Raw genomic sequence first — 21,169 nt, 5'->3', positions numbered from 1 at the left:
ACACCTCTGGAGCAACTGGGACTTGAAGCCAGGTCTTCTGGCTCGGAGGTAGAGATACTGCCACTGCAACTGCACAAGATCCTGAGTCTTGTTAGATTACCAATTCTCGAACCACACTGCTGCATATACGTAGGCAAGCGCACATTACGGGTCAGATCGTAAATAGTTGTCAGATTTCAGATACAGGACAACGGTTTGTAGTTGAAGCCAAGTATTATTACTTATTCTGCGATGAAATCAACATCTAGCACTGTGACAATGCAACTTTCAAGATACAACCACCTCCAACTGTGTTACGCTTAATTGTTCCAAAATGCAAGTACCATCCAATTGCACCCAGGAGTAAGGCTTATTACAAGATCGCTGAAGAGAAGTTCAAATATTGCAAGCAGTATGAGAGAATGTCAGAGAAAGACAGAAATAGACTACATATTAGGTGTAGAGATAACAAAGTGTGGAGCTGGATGAACACAGCAGGCCAAGCAGCATCTTGGGGGCACAAAAGCTAACGTTTCGGGCCTAGACTTTTCATCAGAAAAGGGGTATGGGGAGAGGATTCTGAAATAAATAGGGAGAGGGGGAGGGGGACCAAAGATGGATAGAGGAGAAGATAGGTGGAGAGGAGAGTTGGGGGGAGGGGGGGGGGGGGTAGGGACAGGATAGGTCAGTCCAGGGAGGACTGACAGGTCAAGGGGGCAGGATGAGGTTAGTAGGTAGGAAATGGTGGTGCAGCTTGAGGTGGGAGGAGGGGATAGGTGAGAGGAAGAACAGGTTAGGGAGGTGGGGATAAGCTTAGCTGGTTTTGGGATGGGGTGGGGGGAGGGGGGATTTTGAAGCTGGTGAAATCCACATCGATACCACTCGGCTGCAGGTTCCCAAGCGGAATATGAGTTGCTGTTTCTGCAACCTACGGGTGGCATCATTATGGCACTGGAGGCGGCCCAGGATGGACATGTCGTCTAAGGAATGGGAGGGGTAGTTGAAATGGTTCGCGACTGGGAGTTGCATTGGTTTATTGTGAACCGACAATAGGTGTTCTGCAAAATGGTCCCCAAGTTTCCGCTTGGTTTCCCCAATGTAGAGAAAGCCACACCGGGTACAGCGGATGTGGTATTCCACATTGGCGGATGTGCAGATGAACATCTGCTTGATACGGAAAGGCATCTTGGGGCCGGGGATGGGGGTGAGGGAGGAGGTGTGGGGGCAGGTGTAGCACTTCTTGCAGTTGCAGGGGAAAGTGCTGGGTGTGGTGGGGTTGGAGGGGAATGTGGAGTGGACAAGGGAGTCGTGGAGAGAGTGGTCTCTCCGGAAGGCAGACAAGGGTGGGGGTGGAAAAATGTCTTTAGTGGTGAGCTCGGATTGTATATGGCAGAAGTGTCGGAGGATGATCCATTGTATGCGTTGGTGGGGTGGTATGTGAGGACTAGGGGGATTCTCTTTTGGCGGTTATTGCAGGGGCGGGGTGTGAGGGATGAGGTGCGGGAAATGTGGGAGGCACGGTCGAGGGTGTTCTCGACCACTGCGGGGGTGGGGGGAAATTGTGGTCCTTGAAGAACGAGGACATCTGGGATGTACGGGAGCAGATGCAGTGGAGGCGAAGGAATTGGGAATAGGGGATGGAATTTTTGCAGGAAGGTGGGTGGGACAAGGTGTACTGCTGTGCTGCGCTGCTGGATGTGCATTTGACCTACACAGATCCTATATAGGAGACTCAGTGATGAGTCAAAAGCAGCTTGGCTGCTAGAACAAGGAAGTGTTCCTGGAACTGTAAGCACTTAAACGTTGCAATCAGGATTCAGTGGCCCTGGGGGAAGCTGAGCAAGTGGAAAAGTAATTGCCTTGAGTTGGAGAAGATGCAAGGCACTCAGAAGTCCACAAGCTTTGATAATTTAGTACACAATTGAAGGAGTGTGGGAACTAAATACCTTACGCAGTATTTGCTTATTGCAATTGAGGAAGATTGGAGCTCAACATGTATTCACTTGCATTTAGAAGAGGAGGGGGTAATCTCATCAAAACATATAAAATGCTGACAGGCAACTTTCCCTTCAAGTTATGCAGTTGCACTCTAACGTTTTTCAATTTTAAATTTTCCAATCAAAAGGTTGTGAACCTGTGGAATTCTCCATTGCAGAAAGCTATGGAGGTGGACTTAATGAATAAATTTAAGAAAGAAACAGATTTTCACATGTTAAAAGAGTTAATATGAGAAGAGCAGGAGCATGGCATAGAAATCTAAAAACAGCTATGATCATGTTGAATGAAGGAACAAAGTCTGTGGGCTGAGGGGTTTATTTCTGCTTCTGTTTTCTACACCATGTTTTTATACTCAAGCTTGGTGGTGCAACTGACATCTTTGGAACATGCCTTCATTGCACTTATTACTTGATATGCATTGTGGAGAGTTTAAGTCATTTGTCTGTACCTACCACCAAATTTAGCAAGTTAGAAATAAGTTATCAATGCATTGTAGATTATTTAAAGCTGTGAAGTTTAGTTGTCAGTTTAGTCTGATTTCAAACACGGATAGATGAAAAAGAATCACCAGTTTGTGATGAAGATTCATAAGATATTGTTATTATAGAACTTGAATTGGGTGTTAATTTCCATTTTTGCAAAGATCTGTCTTGTTTTTTCTGAAACAGGTGGATGCTGATGTGAGTTTCACAACCTCAAGGTGCTGACAGAAGAAAGCAGATTCGTTCTGAGAAAAACAGTACTTAATAGTGAGGATGCTGCTAGCAGCAATTTCCATGCTTTTGGGATTGGGGAGGAATCTCAAGTTGCTGAGGAGTCAACTAAACAAAGCATCAAAAGCAGAAGATTGTGGAAGTGAGAGCGTGTGCACGCACGAGAGAGATAATAGTTTAAGGAGTCCAGGTTAAGTAATGAAAAAAGAACTGCAGATACTGGAACTTAAACGCAAACAGAAAGTGCTGAAGAAATTCATTCTGATCTGGGGAGTCAGTTCTGATGAAGGGTCACTGAACTTGAAATATTAACTGTACTTATTTGTCTACAGATGATGCCAGACCTGCTAAGTTTCCCCAATACTTTCTGCCTGCATTTCAGGTGAAGTAATAAGCAACAAGTAAGCCTAGTCAGCAGCTTGAGGGTCTCGGGGAGAGACATTAAACAGAGGAAAAACACAAAGTAATTGTCAAAGAAAGCTAATTACAGCCATGCCAGCTGAACAAGAATTTTAGTGTTGAAATACGGGTAACTCTTCAATGAAGTGAGTGTCAATAAGATTATTACTGGTGTAAAAGAGATGAAATATTGTAATTGGATTTCGTACCTTGGCTTTTCTGCAACAATTTTTATGTTTTTTTGTTAAAGGTACATCAGCATCATTTGCCTATGTTCAGTGACTTATCTCCACAATAAAATGAAAAATAAAACTTATGGTCTATCAAAACAGTTTCCACTCTGCGTCCAGTATTATCACTAACTGGGATCGTAACAAGTATAAAGCATATTATACCTGGGCATTTTCTACTGAAGTAATTGTTCTGGATGCTCTTATTTTAAGTAATTGTGGAAAATACTATGGGGCAGAAATTTCAATGAAATAAACTTACAGTTTGCAGTTATTCTCAGGCCAGAATTTACAATTAAAACAGCAAGCTAATGATGCTCATCATTATTTATAAACAAACTGGGTGAAACAAGGAGAGAGGTTAGTTACATACTGAGTTCACAGACTACAGCAAATTATGGCCCAAGTGAATCAGGAAATGTCCCTCACAATTGAACAAAGGAAAAGAACTGCCCAGGCTTCTTTTTACAAAAAGTTAAATCTGGCAAGGCTTTTCAGCATTTATTGATCTAATAAAGTGGATAAAATAATGCAAGTCTATGTAACAGTGACCAAATTAAACAGCTGTGAAAGACTTGCAGATCGTTATCCTGTTGGCCAAAGAATGAAACCTTACTATCTTGCTTATTGGATTTCCTTAGGTCTATTACAGGTTGGGAATCCCTTATCCAAAAACCCAGGATCAACTTGCTTTCAGGTAAATATGTTCAGTTTTCAAATATGCTTATGATTATAAGTCCACTTGAAGTTTTTTTTTTCCAAAGGACCTGAATGAGCCTAAAAAAAAATGTTCTTGTTCCAAAAGGCCTATCTAGAGGTCTGTTTAGGTCTGTTTCAAAAGACCTTCTGTTTTTAGGTTTCTTTAGTTTTTGGATGTGTCTATAAAGGATAGATGACTTGTACTTTGCAATAGGAATATTTTACCTACTTTTTACAGTTTTTAACAGTTTGAGATCATACTCGGAAGGGACAGAAAGAAACAGATGTAGAATTTATTTTACGAAATAAAGCCAGAATTAAAGACAGAAACCTCGTGTTCATCTGCAACATTCAGCCACGCAATGTTAACGAGCAAGATTTCAGTAAAGTCTAATAGTGAGCATAAAACTTTCACATAACAGCATTCTAAAAACCCATCATGACAAAATAGGCTTTGTTCTATAAGTTGAGATCCAAAACAGGAAAAGGGTTTTGTTTTGAAGTTATCCACCGTTTTGAAGCAGCTGCAGTAGAGGTGGTCTGGGTGGTACTGATGCAAAACAATGAATAGAAATGCACACTGCTCTAAAATGTAATTTTGTTTTCCATTTTGGCACGAAAAAGCCTATGCTCTCACTGCAGGGACTTCAGGTGCATACTCTTCCTTTGAAAATATAGCTAATGTTCAGCAGGGTTAACAGGATAACACCAAAGATAAAATATTCTGCTTTAATTCTTGGAAGAAGTTCTTCATTTTTACAGCTGTTGTAAATATTCATTAAAAGCAAATTATTCATAATTACAGGATTCCATTGATAGAGATTACAAGCCTTTTAAAATTCAAGATGAGAGCTTAGAAGAAATAGAACAGAAATAATGAGGAGAATACAAAAAGGTAAATTAATGAGGAGGATCAGGATTGCTCTAAGAAACCATTTGAAAAATTCAAAAAGAACAATAACATTCATAAATCAAAAATTCTCAAAAGCAAAAATAAAGATCTCCAGAATCCACAGTATTTCACTTTTATTTTCTTCACATTAAAAGGTCCAATCCCCAACAGAATTGTCCATTTGTACTGTACTTTAATCATCTTTAAGGAAGGTTAAGAACAGTTTACACAGTTCATACTAAAGAAAAGGATGTAATGGAGGATGCAAATTCTGAAATGCTTTGGAGCAAGGCACATGATATTTTGACTGAAGGGAACATCCTCTTGAATTTAGTTAAGATAACAAAGACAGGACCTCAGGGCAATGGAATAGCCTCTATAATGCTGAAAGAGGAAATAGCCAGTGCCCAGGAAATATTTCAGGATCCCACTGGGATGCAGTCATGTGCCAAGGAAAGGACAGTGGGCAACAAGTACCCACTCCCAGAAGGTAAAACAAAGGTAATCAAACTCTCTTGTCCCCTTTAACTTGTCTGTCTCCTCTCCATCTATCTTCTCCTCTATCCATCTTCGATCCACCTCCCCCTCTCCCTTTTCTGATGAAGGGTCTAGGCCCGAAATATCAGCTTTTGTGCTCTTAAGATGTTGCTTGGCCTGCTGTGTTCATCCAGCTCCACACTTTGTTATCTCAATAGCAAATACAGGTCAGTTTAGTGCATGGGCAAATCTTAAGGTTTTCAATTATAGGAACTACCACATGTTTGAGAGAATTAGTGAAAGCGCCAGGGCTTCTAAATGAAAAATTTGATCAGCAAAACTTCAAGTTTTTTTTTTAAATTAACAGAAGAAGGAACTGCAGTTAAAGGTCATTTTAGGAAAGTCTTTGGTAATGCACCAGAGGCTAAGATTTAACATATGGAATTGGAAGAGCAAAATACAAATTATGAATTGGTTAGCCTTAAAGTGCAGTGGTAGTGTCTCTCTCTCTCTCTGGGTTGGAGACCCAGATTCAAGTCTCACCTGCTCCAAAATTAGTTCATGTCTGAACACGCTGGTTAAAAACATGTACAAATTAGTTAGGAAAGAGAAATGGGGAATCTGGCCTTCACTTCAGAATGGTTCTTAGTGGATAGTGATATCTAACAAGGTTTAGTTCTGAGACTATTATTATGTGCGTTTACCACGTCCTTAGTTTTAGCAGCCAGACAGTACTAGATTTTGAATCTTGTTGGTTTTAAGAAAACTCATACACCTTAATTCACATTGGAATGCCTACACCTAATGAATAGGGAATTCAGGAAAACAATTGATATAATTGCAAATCAAATTAATCGTAAAGAGAAAAGAACTATGGATGCTGGAAATCAGAAACAAAATCAGATATTGCCGGAAAATCTCAAAGGGTCTGTCAGCATTTATGGAGAGAAAGCAGAGTTAACGTTTTGGATCCAATGACTCTTCTCCAGTTCTGGCAGACCTGAGTTTTTTCAGCAATTTATATTTATGTTTCAGGTTGAAAGATCATGTCACTGCTGATATTAATTCAAGTCTCAAGCATTGGGTTCAATAAATTACTGCATCCCTGCCCTACTTCTCTGTATCAGTGTTATAAAAATGAGGAAAGATCATGAAAAATCTTCTTTTCAGACAACACCAGTTTTGGGTAACCAAATTGGAGGCAGTTTACTTGTATTCACTGTCTATATGAATGATTTGAATGGGGGGGGTGGTATCAAATAACTACAGATAACACTGCAATAGTAATTGTAAGTTATTTCTTGCAAGAGAGCTGCAGATGGATGACAAGAAATTGATAAATGGGAGATGGACCCATTTGGAGATGGATTTTATGGCGTTAAGTCCAATGTGATGCATTCTGCTTTTAAAAACAAAACTGGCAAGATTCAGAAGCATGGGGTTTAAAGAAGATAGGGATCGGAAATAACCTGGTCAAAGCGCACTAAGCAGGACTACTAGCTAAAAGATTTAAAACAAAAAGTAATGGCTCTTGATATTATTGGCAGTTATTTTGAATATAAAAAAGGGCCCTGCAAAAAAAAAACTTAAGAAAACACCATTTGGTGTTCTATTAACAGTATTGAATTACCAGACTACAAAGGAAGACTTTTGCTTTAAAAAGAGCACAATGCTGGTTCAATAAGGTACTGCTTGATCATTGCGGTATACAATATAAAAAATGAAAAATTAAGAACTTCTTTCATCAAACAGCATACAACAGGTCAAGTAATTAAAATGCTTGAAGGGAAGGAACATGGGAATAGAGTATACCATTTCACTCCATGGAAAGGTGGGACAGCTTCACAAGGTAGTAGCTTGTCTGCTTACCTAAATATACGTACCCACTTTTGACACACACCCCTTATAAGCTCTTGGCTAACAATGTACCAATCTCAAATTTAAATTTAGCAATTAATGCCACAATCATTCTTTGCAGAATAGGTTTCAAAAAGTGAACTCTTTTAATGTCAAAGTGTTGCCTCAATTCACTCCTGAAAGATCTGCTCCCTTTTTGGTTTTTTAAAGGAATTACACATCCAATTAGATGCCCCAGCCAGTGGAAATAGACTCTTTATTCAGGCCAATCAACCCTGCAGTCCTCCAAGACCAAGCTACCACTCCTAAGGTGTTGTGTCCAGATTGCTTACAGCACCCCAGGTGAAATGTAACCAGGGCATTGTATAGCCGAAGAATGACTTCAAACTCTTTGCAATGTCATCTACAAATTTAAAAAAGCATTTTATTCAGCTTCTTGACTACTTTCTGTACCTGTTCATTATATTTTAATGATCCACGTACCTAATCCACCTCCCAAAGTCGCTTCAGACTTCACTGTTTCTAGCTTTACACCATTTACAAAGCACACTGTTCTATTCCTTTTAGGTCCAAAGTGGCTGACATCACATTTATCTATGCTGACCTTCATTTGCGACAGTTCTGCCTATTGTCTCAAAATTACCAAAGCACTAATAAATTAGGCTTCTACCTTTTAATGCTTTATTGACAGTAAATTTGAACTTACAGCCTTCTAGTTCAAAGTTGTCAATTAATACAATGAATGGCTGATGCTCCGGTGCACATCCTCGAGGGACACTACTGATCACATCCTGTCAGTTAGGATACCTGCTTGTTATCTGTGGTCTACCTCCTATGATGAGTAGATGTAGACAGTTTGCAATCTACTAACATCTAATCATTGCAAATCACACAAATAGCAACAGACATTGGGGCATGACAGCCCACTAGTGATGGAACACTTAAGGCGCCAGTGGTCCAAAGACACCGGTTTTTCATTCTGTAGTTGCCACACATCTTACCTCAAATTTACCTACACAATGCATCCCAAAATATACCCTTCTAAAAAAAAATTACTTTTTGCATTGCAATCAATCTATATTTTGTTCTCCAGGGAGCCTGTTCCAGAACGCCATCATTGAAATAATATTTCCATAGCTAAGTTTTCTAGTCCCATTCATGGCGGTGTGTCCTCTGACTCCAACGTTCCAGACAAAATGCAACAACTGGTCATCGTCTACAATACTAATTCCTTCAGAAAACTATAACAAAAAAATGCAACTGCACAACCTTCAGCCCATTACTCTGGTCACCTTCCCACCGATCCTCTCAAAAACTGGAATCACACTATTTGTATTAGTAACCAGAAGTGTAAACAGTATTGTAAGCGTGGTCACCATTCTTTATAGATGAGTTTAACATGTCTGAACCTGGCTAAAAATGTGTCCGGGTCAGGATACTTGAATTTAGACCTTTTAGACAAGAGGGAGGGGCACTACCACTAGATTAACCCCACATCTGCAACTCAATGTTGCCCTTAATGTACACCCTATATTTGATTTGCATTTGATGCGACCAAACCTAATCGAGATTGCAAAGCAAATTACTGCAGATGCTGGAATCTGTACTGGAACAACAAATGCTAGCAATCACAGCGGGTCAGACAGCAAGCCAACATTTTTCTGAATGGTCTAGGCCCGAAACGTCAGCTTTCCTGCTCGGCCTGCTGTGTTCATCCAGTTCTACACCTTGTTATCTCTATTGAGTACAGATGACTCTTCATCAGAGCTTGAGTGAAGTGTGAAGGGGCATGATAGTTTCAATTTATCAATCATGACTCTCAAGAATCTCATCTCTTGCAGTGAGCAAGGGCGACTGCTTTTGCCCCCAACAGGCTTTGGATATAGATTATGCAACTGGAAAACACAGGCAATTTACTGCTGTGGTTAATAGCTGAAAAATACCACAGGTGATTTGGTGATAGGACAAAACTGTTCACAGTTGTGTGTAAAAGCACTTCTAGATAAAAGAAATAAAAGAAAAAAAAACAACCACCCCTCTTTTGGGCTTTTGTGAAACAATGGCATGGTTCCTGTCTCTGGGCCAGAAGACCTATGTTCAAGTCCCACGTGCTCCAGATGTGAAACATAATATATTTGAACAGGCTGATTAGGAAACATTTACTGAAGGACAACTTCTTTAGAAAAGTGTGAAGTAAAGAAATAATTTCTGCTTCAACTACCAACTACAGAAGTAATGTCTACATTCAAGGTTAGATGAGATATGTGTGTCATAGAACATAGAGTGAACGTGACTAGGACTGAGAGATTGCATGGGGATAAATGCTTATGGAAAGCATGTTCTCATTGATAGTTCTGATTCCAATTAATATATGGCACACATAATTGATTGAAAAATTATCACAACTGCATGTGCTGAATTGAGATTACAATGCAAATAAATCAAATGGGCTCTTTTGGCACCCAGACAAGCTGCTGTCTCTTGGCCAAAAAAGCCGGATTCAAATCCCACTGGAAATGTCTCTCAATGTATCCAAACACATTTTAAAAGAAAAATTATTTATTCATTTTGTGGGATTTAGTCTGTCATCGCTGGCTGGTCAGCATTTACTGCACCTAGAAGCCCTTGAGATCAGGTGCCTTCTTGAACTGCTGCAGTCCACCTGCTGTGGGTTGATCCACAATGCCATTACAGGAAGGCAATTCTAGGATTTTGACCCAGCAACAGAGAATGAATGCCAATACATTTCCAAGTCAGCACAATGAGTGGGTTGGAGGGCAACTTGAAGGCGGTGGTGTTCCCATATATCTGCTGTCCTTGTCCTTCTAGATGGAAGCAGTCATGGGTTTGGAAGGTGCGGCCTAAGGATCTTTGATGAATTTCTGCAGTACATTTTGTAGATAATACACATTGCTGCTACTGAGCGTCGGTAGCGGAGGGAGTGGATCCTTGTGAATACAGTGCCAATCAAGCGGGCTGCTTTGTCCTGGATGGCATCAGATTTTTTTTAAAAAAATTGTTCTGTCTGCACTCACCCAGGCAAGTGAAGTATTTCATCACATTCCTGACTTGTGCCTTGTAGATTGTGGACAGGCATTGAGTTACTTGCTGCATTATTCCTAGCTTCTGACCTGCTCTTGTAGCCATTGTGTTTATGTACTGAGTCCAGTTCAGTCTATGATCAATGATAACTCCCAGGATATTGATAGTGAGGGATTCAGTGATGGCAACATGATTGAATGTCATGGGGCGATGTTAACTGGTCTCTTATTGGTGATGGTCATAGACTGGCATTTGTGTTTCCTGAACATTACTTGCCACTTGTCAGCCCAAATCTGGATATTGTCCACTTCTTGTTGCATTTGGACACAGACAGTTTCAGCATCTGGCAAGTTGCAAATGGTGACCATTGTGCAATCATCAGCAACCATCCCCTCTTCAGACCTCATGATGGAGGAAGGTCATTGATGAAGCTGCTGAAGATGGTTGGGCTTAGGACAGTATCCTGTGGAAGCCCTGCAGAGATGTCTAGGAGCTGAGATAACTAGCCTCCAAAAACCATGACCATCTTCCTACGTATTAGGTATGACTAACCACCAGAGAGTTTTCCCCCTGTTAACCACTGATTCCAGTTTTGCAACGGCTCCTTGATATTAAGGACTGTCACTCTTAGCTCAGCTATGGAATACAGCTCTTTTGTCCATGTTTGAATCAAAGCTGCAATGAGGTCAGGAGCTGAATGGCCCTGGCAGAACCCAAACTGGTTATTGTTCAGCAGCTGCTGTTTGATAGCACCGTTGATGACACTTTACTGACGACTGACAGTAGGCTGATGAGGCAGCAATTGGTTTGGTTGGATTTGTCCTGCTTTTTATGTACAGGACATACTTGGGTAATTTCCACATTATCGAGTAGATGCCAGTGTTATAACTGTACTGGAATAGCTTGGCTAGGGGAACTGCAAGCTCTTGAGCACAAGTCTTCAGACTATTGCTGGAATGTTGTCAGGGCCTGTAGTTTTTGCAGTATCCAATGTCTCCAACCATTTCTTGATATCACGTGGACTGAATTAAATTGGCTGAAGACTACTATCTGTAAGGCCAGGGACCACTGGAGGAAACTGAGATGGATCATTCACTCAGCACTTCTGGCGAAGAATTCTGCAAAAGCTTCAGCCTTATCTTTTGCACTGATGTGCTGGCTCTTTCATCATTGAGGATGGAAATATGTGTGGAGCCTCCTCCTCCAGTGGGTTGTTTAATTGTCCACCACCATTCGCAACTGGATGTAGCAGTACTGCAGAGCTTAGATTTGATCCGTTAGCTGTGGGATCACTTAGCTCTCCATCACTTGCTACTTATGCTCCTTGGCATGCAAGTAATCCTGTTTGCTGGTTTCACCAGGTTGACATCTTATCTTCAGGTATGCCTAGTGCTGCTCCTGGCATGCCCTCCTGCACTCTCCATTGAGCTAGGGTTGATCCCCTAGCTTGATGGTAATGGTTGAGTTGGGAATGTGTTAGGCCATGAGGTTACAGATTGCACTGGAGTATAGTTCTGTTGCTATTGATGGCCCACAGTGCTTCATTGATGCCCAGTCTTCAGTTGCTAGATCTATTCGAGCCTGTTTCATTTAGCATGGTGATTGCACTACACAACACAATGGCAGTTATTCTCAATGTGAAAGCAGGACATGGTCTCCACAAGGACAGTGGGTGTTGGCTTTTACTGATACAGTCATGGACAAATGCATCTGCAGCAGGCAGATTAGTAAGGATGAGGTCAAGTATGTTTTCCCTCTTGTTGGTTCCCTTACTACTTGCAACAGACCCAGTCTACTAGCTATGTTCTTTAGAACCCAAACAGCTAGGCCCGAATTGTCAGCCTTCTTGCTCGGCCTGCTGTGTTCATCCAGCTCTACACCTTGTTATCTCTAGCTCACTCAGTAGTATTGCTACCAAACTGCTCTTGGTGATGGCCACTAAAATGCCCCACCCAGAATACATTTTGAGCCCTTGCCATCCTCAGTGCTTCCAAAAGTGTTGTTCAACATGGAGGAGTACCAATTCATCAGCCGAGGAAGGACGGCATTTGGTAATCAGCAGGAGGTTTCCTTGCCCATATTTAACCTGAAGCCATGAGACTGCATGGGATCCGGAGTCAACGTTAAGGGCTCCAAGGGCAACTCCCTCCCGGCCATATACCACTATGCTGTCCGCTCTGCTGGGTCAGTCTTGCCAGTGAGATAGGACACATCCAGGGATGGTGGTGGATGTGTCTGAGACTTTGTATGTAAGGTATGATTGCATGAGTATGACTATATCAATCTGTTGCTTGACTCGTCTGTGAGACAACTCTCCCAATTTTGGCACTAGCCCCCAGGCGTTAGTGAGAAGGACTTTGCAGAGTCAACAGGGCTATTTCTGCTGTTGTCTTTTCCAGTGCCTAGGTCGATGCCACATGATCGGTCAGGTTTTGTTTCTTTGAGACTTTGTAGCAATTGGTACAACTGAATGGCATGATCGGCCATTTCAGAGGGGAACTGAGTGTCATCCACACTGCTGTAGGTCTGGAGTCACATGGAGGCCAGGCCAGACCAGGTGAGGATGGCATATTTCCTTCCCTGAAGGACATTAGTGAACCAGATGGGTTTGGTGAGCCCAACGGACATTAGTGAACCAGATGACAATTGACAATGATTTCATGGTCATTAGTAGATTCTTAGTTCCAGATTTTAAACTGAATTCAAATTCCACCATCTGTCATGGCAGAATTCAAACCTGGGCTCCCCAAAACAAAATCTGAGTCTCTGGGTTAATAGTCTAGCGATAATACCACTCAGCCAACATCTTCCAGGCGTACTTACAAATAAAATAGCTATATTCAATGCAACTATAAAATTATAAAAGGTTTGCACAATTATGAACAGTACACATTCACCATACTTAGCAAAATGTAGGTTTCCTTAATTTTCAGAAGTTACATACACTCTGCATTTTGTTTTCAAGTAAGTAAATTATATGCTATCAGGTTGAGGTCCTTACATTTGCATTCACATGCCATTTATCAGAGTTTTATAAAGCAAGGCCTGTTTCGTAAACTATTCTTTCTAACCTTATTTATGGAATGGGTATTGGATGTGGGATTTAAACATTTTCTGTCAACACGAGTTAACTTTGATCAAAGAAACTATGACATAAACATTCCATTGTCAAACAAGTCATTCTACTTTCATACTTTAAATTCAACCACAATGAACAAATTCTCCAGGCCAGAATAAAAGTTTCATCAGCTACTGAAAGTATCTCCACCTCTGTTAAAGGTTAAAAATGTTAGTTTTAGATTTGCTCCAATTTAATTGCTTAAGTCTTGTTAAAAGGTAGAAAAAAAAAATACCAATGAATAGCTTGCCTTTTTTTAAAATGAAAGCTGAGGACGGAAGTGAAAAGATACAAGGGATGAGGCAATTAATGAATAAAAAAATTACAAAAGTCACAAACACAAAACTGGAAAAGGCTAAAGTTGATATCTGCATCTTAGAATGCTAAGAGAAGTTGTGAAGGAGCAGAGATTCTAACAACATGTGTTCAAATAATCTTCAATGTGGCAGTATTACCAGGACCAGAGGCCAAATGATCTGACAGCACTGTTCAAAAATAAAAGCAAAGGATACAGTAGAGATAGCAAGAACTGTAGATGCTGGAGTCAGAGATAACAAAGTGTGGAGCTGGAGGAACATAGCAGGCCAGGCAGCATCAGAGGAGCAGGAAAGTTGACGTTTCAGATCAACTTCTAGTGACCATCGCTGACACTCTCTTTGAAATGCATGGTTAATTAATATCAGAGAGCATATTCCTTACACTCAGCTGGTTGGGGTCATATCTGGCACATGGTTGACGCAGGTCAAACATTCCACCTCTGCAGGAATTCCTCAGGATAGTGCCCTAAGCACAACCATCTTCAGCCGCTTTATCAATAACCTTTCCTCCATCATAAGGTCAGAAGTGGGGATATTCACCAATGATTGCACAATGTTCAGCACCATTCATAACTCCTCAAATACTTAAGTAATCCATGTTCAAATGCAGGAAGATCTGGATAATATTCAGGTATGGGCTGGAAAGTCTCAAGTAACATTTGCTCATACTGCACAAATGCCAGGTAATGACAATATCCAATAAGTGAAAATCCACCCATTGATCCTCGATATTCATTCAAGTAACCACTGAATCCCCTATGATCAACATCTGAGAGGGGTTATTATTGATCAAAAATTGAACTGGACTTGCCATATAAATATTCAGTGGCTACAAGAGCAGGCCAGAGGCTAGGAATACTGCACTAAGTAACTCACTTCCTAAACCCCCAAAGCCTGCCCACCATTGACAAGGAAGGAGTCAGGAGTGTGATGAATTACTCCCCACTTGCCTAAATAAGCACAACTCTAACATTACGGAGAATGCTTGACACCATCCAGGACAAAGTGATCCACTTGACTGATACCACATCCACACTCATTAGCAGCAGTGTATACTATCTATGAGGTACCCTACTGAAATTCACCAAACACCCCGAGACAGGGACTTACAAACACACAACCACCTGCAAGATCCCCTCCAAGCCACTTAAACTCCTGACCTGGAAATGTATCACCATTTCTTCATTGTCACTGGGTCAAATCCTGGAATTCTGTCCCTAACATAGTGGGTTTTCCATTTTGTATGCGGACTGCAACAATTCAAGAAGGCACAAAAAAAGTTGCTGGAAAAGCTCAGCAGGCCTGGCAACATCTATGAAGAAAATAAAGAGTTAATGTTTCATTAACTCTGATTTTTCTTCACAGATGCTGACAAACCTGCTGAGCTTTTCCAGCAACTTTGTTTTTGTTACTGGTTTCCAGCATCCACAGTTCTTTCAGTTTTGATTCATGAAGGCAGTTCACCACCAACTAGGGACGAGCAATCGGGCCCAGTCAGCAATATCCATGTCAAACGAGTGGGGGAAAATATCTGACAAATTTTAGCTCTGAAATAGTAACTGGAATGAAGAAGGATATTCAGTGGGTATTATGTGAATAGATATTCAAAAAGCCTTCAATTGGAAGCCTGATAAAATTAAGGTAAAGGAAATATAGAATTGTGAAAGGAATTGGCTAAAGAAAGCGGAAGTGGTCAACAGTTTCTTGAGTGGGATGTAAGCAGCAGTGCTTTCCAGTTCATAGACTGGATGCTGCATTTGAGAACATCACCTAAATTCATATAGTCTTAATTAAAAAATAATGAGACTTTTAATTGTTTATTAAACATTCCAGTGAGCTACACAGGAGAATAATTAGAAAGAAAATGCACACTGAACTGAGGAATGGTATTTAAGGACAAATACCTAATCAAGGGGGTGTGTTTCAAGCGGAATCTTTGTTGAAGACAAGAGGAGAGGCAAAGCAGTTTGTGAAGGGAATCAGGGCATTCAGGACTAGGTGTCAACAAAGAAAAGTGGGAGTTGCTAAGAGGTGGGAGATAGAAAAAAGGTAAGAGTTTTGATGACTGGAAGATGCAGAGATACAGAAGGGCAAAGTTCTGGCGAGATTTAAACATGGAGTGGGATTTTAAAATCATCATATTCGTGGACCAGGAGTCAATGAGCACTGGCATAATGGGAAAACAGGGCATGGTGTGCCTAACAGCAGTTAAAAACAATAGCTAAAAATAGTTTATGGCTGTGATACTTATAGGACATTGAGACTTTAAAAAATTGTTTTACAAGTGTAAGTTCTCTCTCACATGCAGCAAAAAACATGAAGATGGTTATGGGAGGCACAATCTCAATTTATCACTGAAAACAGATGTGTTTAATTTTGATCAATTTCAAGGAATAGGGCAGGTATAATAACATTGAAAAGATAGATAATTGATAAAAATGTAGAGAACATGCAGCAATACATTGTGATGGAACAAGGACAGAACAAATAAACAAATGCTAACACTTTTAAAAGAATATAAATTTAAAGACACACACATCTGCAACCCTAAAACAGCAAATTTAGAAAGCTCGTAGCAAGAAGCATGTGGAATCCTCTGATTTAAAAATGGTAGTAGACTACAAAAGCCAGCAGAAAATGCTAAATCTATAGAAATAAAGCCAGTTAGAATTGTCTATTTACTCTTTCTAAAGTGAGCAGCCAAAAGCTGTCAAAGCCACAGAGGGAATAAGAACATTACAAAATAGAGCAGGAGAAAGCTTGCCAAGTCTGCCCCACCATTCAACATAATCACGATGACCTAAGGTTTCAACTTCACTTTCTTGCCCACACCTGCAGCACCAAACAATTGCCCACCTCTTGTATTAAATATATTCAACCATGATACACCTATATCCCTCTGGAGTATGTGAATCTTTGGAATTCAATCTATTAAATGAGGAACTCTCTCATCTCAGTGCTAGATGATTGCCCTGTTTTGGAACTGTGACCCATGTTCTTGATTTCACAGCTGGGGGAGGAAACCCCGCATTGCCCATCTGAATCAACCCCTTAACAATCTTCTATGTTTCATTTTGATCACAGAGAACACAGGTTCCAATTTCCTCAGCCTCTCAAAAGTAGAATTGCTCCTGAGATGAGTGCAATCTTGTGAACATCCACTCTTCTGTCTCTAATGCAAATCTATCCTTTCTTATATATGGAGAGCAAACCAGCACCCAATATTCCAGACAAAGTCTCACCAAAGCCTTGTTCAATTGTAACAAGGGCTCATTACTCCTGTAGTCAATCCTCTTCCATTACAGGCCAACATGCTATTTATTCTCTTAATTGCTTGCTGTCCCACATTCTAAGATTTTATGTTGCCTGCATGGGTACACCAATGTCTTCAGAACATCAACTCTCAAGTTCTGCACCTATTGATAAGAGTGTTGATTTTCTATTCTCATCACCAAAGTGAATGATCTCACTTCACCATATCACCGTTGATAATTGTCCTTCAATTTGGGGATGTCAACTATCAATCAGAGTTGCAAGTTTCTGTTACAGGTCTTCATGTAATTAAACTGGCCAACTGTTGACCTGCAGATCTCTGATCACATGCAACAGGAGGTCCGAGGTGGTATGGGAATCCAGAGTACAGAAATTGCTTCCACTCACATTCCCTGCAGCTGCTGTGCCTCGTGATTAAGGCTTTTGGGATCAAAGCTTGATGGATCAGCTGGTGTCATTTTGCAAGACTGATAATGAAGTAGTCCCTATCATGAATATCAATGCTGCCACATATCAAGGAGAACTTTTCAGTAGCTCTGATTCACATTGTTTTTCCACCCTTGGAATACTGGCCATTCAAGGGTTGAGAACACAGGATCTGGCCAGGAAGACAGTTTTCAGACAAGTGGATAGTGTCCAGTCCACGACACACTCCTTCTGCCACCTTGTTGCTCACTCAATTAACTTGTCTGACTCACAGCTTCCATGATTGGAGATGCCAGTGTAGGCCTGGGATGGGCCAGGTCATAAAACACATGACACCAGGTTATAGTCCAACAGGTTTATTTGATAACACAAGCTTTTGGAATCTTACTACCTCTCTCACTAACATCTGAAGGAGGAGTAAGACTCCAAAAGCTTGTGTTTTTAAATAAACCTGTTGGACAATAACCTGGTATTGTGTGATTTTTGACCTTCGTAGCTTGCATTCACACATAGCTTTGACTCATGATACTACCTGGATACATTACTCAGTGTTGTCATCCAAATCATGAATATAGATTGGAAATAGCCAAGATCCTAGCACTGATCTTTGCACCACTCCACTAGTCATAGTCTGTAGACTTAAAATGTCGATTTACTCCCATGATCTGCTTACAGTATGTTACTGATTTTAAAAAAGCTGACTAATTGGAAGCAAACAGAAATAGTCAATGAATATCTTCTGGAAGAAAAGATTGTAGTGCAGTTCCCCATGGTTCAGTATTGGGACCCTTGCTCTTCCAGATATGTATTTGTGATCTAGTCTTTGGTGTGCAGGGGATAATACAAAACTTGGAAGCATTTTAAAACGTGAGGAACAGTGATAAATCATAGACAGATTCAAGGATGAATAGATTGCAGGTGATGCATTTTTATACGAAGAATATAAATACAGAATGGGTATAACTCTAAAAGATAGGCAGGAGCAGAGGGACCTGGATCTTAATGTGAGCATATAATTAACACTAAAGATCAGGTGGACAGCGCATTACTAAAGCATACAGTATCCTGAGTTTTATACCGGGTCACAGAGTACAAGGGTAAGGAGATGATCCTGAATTTGTATCAAAACACACAAAGCTGGATAAAGTTCTGGGGGTGACACTGGAGAAAGGGTACAAGAGATTTACAAGGATGAGACTTCAGTTACAAGGAAAGATTAGACAGCTTGGGAATGTTCCCCTTGGAAGGAATAAAGATAAAAGATCACAGAAGTTTTCATAATAGTGAGGGGTGCTGAATAAGTACATAGGGAGTAAATGTTTCCACTCAAAAGAATCAAGAATGCAAGGGTACGGATTTAAGGTGGATGACAAGATGAGAAGATGTGAGAAAAAAAACATTTTCAGGCAATGAGCTGGTCAGTCAGAATACACTGCCTGCAAGTGTGTTGGAGCCAGTTTCAATGAGGTATTCAAGAGTATGTTAGATGATTATTTAAGTTCTGAGGAAGGGTCACTGAACCTGAAACTAACTCTGTTTTCTCCTTCACAGATGCTGCCAGACCTGCTGAACTTTTCCAGCAACTTTGTTTTTGTTCCTTAAGTTTACACACAGTTTTAGAGGGATAAACAGAAATAAATTATTTCAAATGCTCAATGAGTTAATGGGTATAGATTTAAGATAATTTACAGTTGATGTAAGCAGACTATGCATATCTACATTGATAAAAGAAAGTGGATAAAGATTTTAATTAAAACTTGAGAGGGTATAGGGATAAATGGATAAATCTTTTTTGAAGTCCAAGATGGTCAAAATCACCTGTCATCTAGTAGGATTCAGAGTACAGTTAAAAAAGAATCAAAAATAAGACCATTCTCGCATCATTACGAGATCAAGCTCAGTGTGGACTTTTTGTATATTTCAATAATGCACAGTTTATTCTCTTAAAAAATTACGTTTACCTTTCCCAAGCGTTAAGTTAAAACGCATGACAGAAATCCAACTATAGTACAACGCTCCTCTCTCTCTCATCCGCATAGTAACACACGTTTGCATCTAAAAACCGAAAGAACTGCGGAAGCTGTAAATCCGGAACAAAAATAGTAGTTGCTGGAAATGCTCAGTTCGGACCAGAGGAAGGGTCAGCGGACCCGAAACGTTAACTGATTTTTTTTTCTTCTTCACAGATGCTACCAGACCTGCTGAGCTTTTCCAGCAACTTCTGTTTTTGTTCGCGACACTTTTGCATCTGTTTTCTTTCATTGTCGGCTTTGTCAAACCATCCAGCCTAGTTTACTTCCTCCAGTAATTTAGGAGTGAAGTGAGAACAATTACCCGACTCCTCTCATCTTGAGTGCTGCAAGTTAAAATCCGAGTGGGAAAGTACTACAGAGGCTTTACGTCCATTCGAAGCTGAACCACGGGAACAGCTGACAGTGATAACCCCACGCAGTCCTGATTTACTGTATTTATGAAAACAGCAAAGTATCGCCTTTATGGTTATATTTATAAAGTTCACGGGGGCGGGAGCGGAAGGTGGACGGAAGAGAACGAAAGACGGAAACTTTCCAAACGCGAGGGGAGCCCACAGCACAGCAAAGCTGGCAGCTAGAACACGGCCCGGTTTACAGCAGGTCACCCTTCCAACTTCAACCTGGGGCACTCCTCGTAGCCGAGTCCCAGGCTTGGATGAGGCCTCAATAGAGACAGGGTGGCCGCAAGCAACATCAAACTCCTCAGACCTCTGTAAGGCGCCACTTCAAACGATGAAAAACTTTTTTTTAAGAAAAGGAAGAAAAAACGTGAAGCAATAGCTTACCGGGTTCGCCGGCGGAATACATCCTCGTTTAAAGGGGAGGGAAGCAGCTGGCTGAGAAGAGATGGAGAGTTTCCCTTCCCCCCTCCCCCGTGTTTATGTAAAATTATAGTACAAACAGGAACAAAACAGCACTCATGAGGAAGAAAAACATTAATAATTCCCGATGGAGAGATGGGGGACATACGAGGAAGGATAGTGAAACGGGGACAGAAAACCCCGGGCCAGACACTTGACGGGCGGTGCAACGCGCAAGCGCAGGAGGCGGTCCCCAGCGCGCCGCCGTACGCCCGAACGTTACGCCTCCTCTCCCCCACCCCGCGACCGCAAACGCCTCGCGCCTCCCGCCTCCCGCGCGCGCGCCCGCCATTCGAGCCAGCGGAGGGCGCCAACGTGTAGCGCGCATGCGCCCTCGACAGGTCGGACCTCCAGTGCGGGTTGGGCATTCCACCCATGTGGTTGTGCGTTTTTGTAGTATGACAGTAACTGGGAGAGTGAATGTGAGTGTACGTGTCGAGAAACAGAGAGCTGTGGAGGCAAAATGCCTGTGTAACGTTGAAGGCTGAGCTGGGCAGATGCCCGATCAGGAGGGGAATCAAAGATCACGGGAAACAGCAGTGTTTGTGAGGAGAGACTGATCAGGCAGAGCAGGCTGGAGGGCTGTTTGGTTTTAAACACCTTTTGCCACTGCAGAATGCGCTTTTTTTGACATCAGTTAAAAACTTCCGATGAAGTTTGTGACCGCTTCGCAGAACATCTGCCTTCCGCTCAGAAAAAGAGACCCTGAACTACTTGTTGCCTGCCACTTTAAAGCACCACCGCGTTCCCTGGCCAACATCTCTTGTCTCTGGCTTGCTGGTGTGTATCAGCGAAGCTCAATGCAGAAGGACAACACCTCATTTTCCACTTGGGGACCCCTTGCAGCCTTCTGGAC

The 21,169-nt window shown here is 41.3% G+C and overlaps 1 protein-coding gene across 2 annotated transcripts in view; it reads right to left on the bottom strand.

Annotated features, from left to right (window-relative positions):
* LOC125451790 (protein argonaute-2) overlaps positions 1 to 20,490 on the bottom strand; it is a 98,141-nt gene extending 77,651 nt beyond the window's left edge. For both annotated transcript variants that reach the window (XR_009445790.1, XM_048529367.2), the window contains exon 1: positions 20,239 to 20,490. Coding sequence is in view for 1 of the 2 variants with exons in the window: in XM_048529367.2 (XP_048385324.1) it covers positions 20,239 to 20,260 (22 nt within the window). In the remaining variant the exon portion in view is untranslated. The remainder of the gene's footprint in view (positions 1 to 20,238) is intronic.
* Positions 20,491 to 21,169: the final 679 nt, after the last annotated feature.

This window comes from Stegostoma tigrinum, chromosome 5 (assembly GCF_030684315.1).
Source record: "Stegostoma tigrinum isolate sSteTig4 chromosome 5, sSteTig4.hap1, whole genome shotgun sequence".
Lineage (NCBI taxonomy): Eukaryota > Metazoa > Chordata > Chondrichthyes > Orectolobiformes > Stegostomatidae > Stegostoma > Stegostoma tigrinum.
This window is presented reverse-complemented; position numbering and strand designations above follow the sequence as displayed.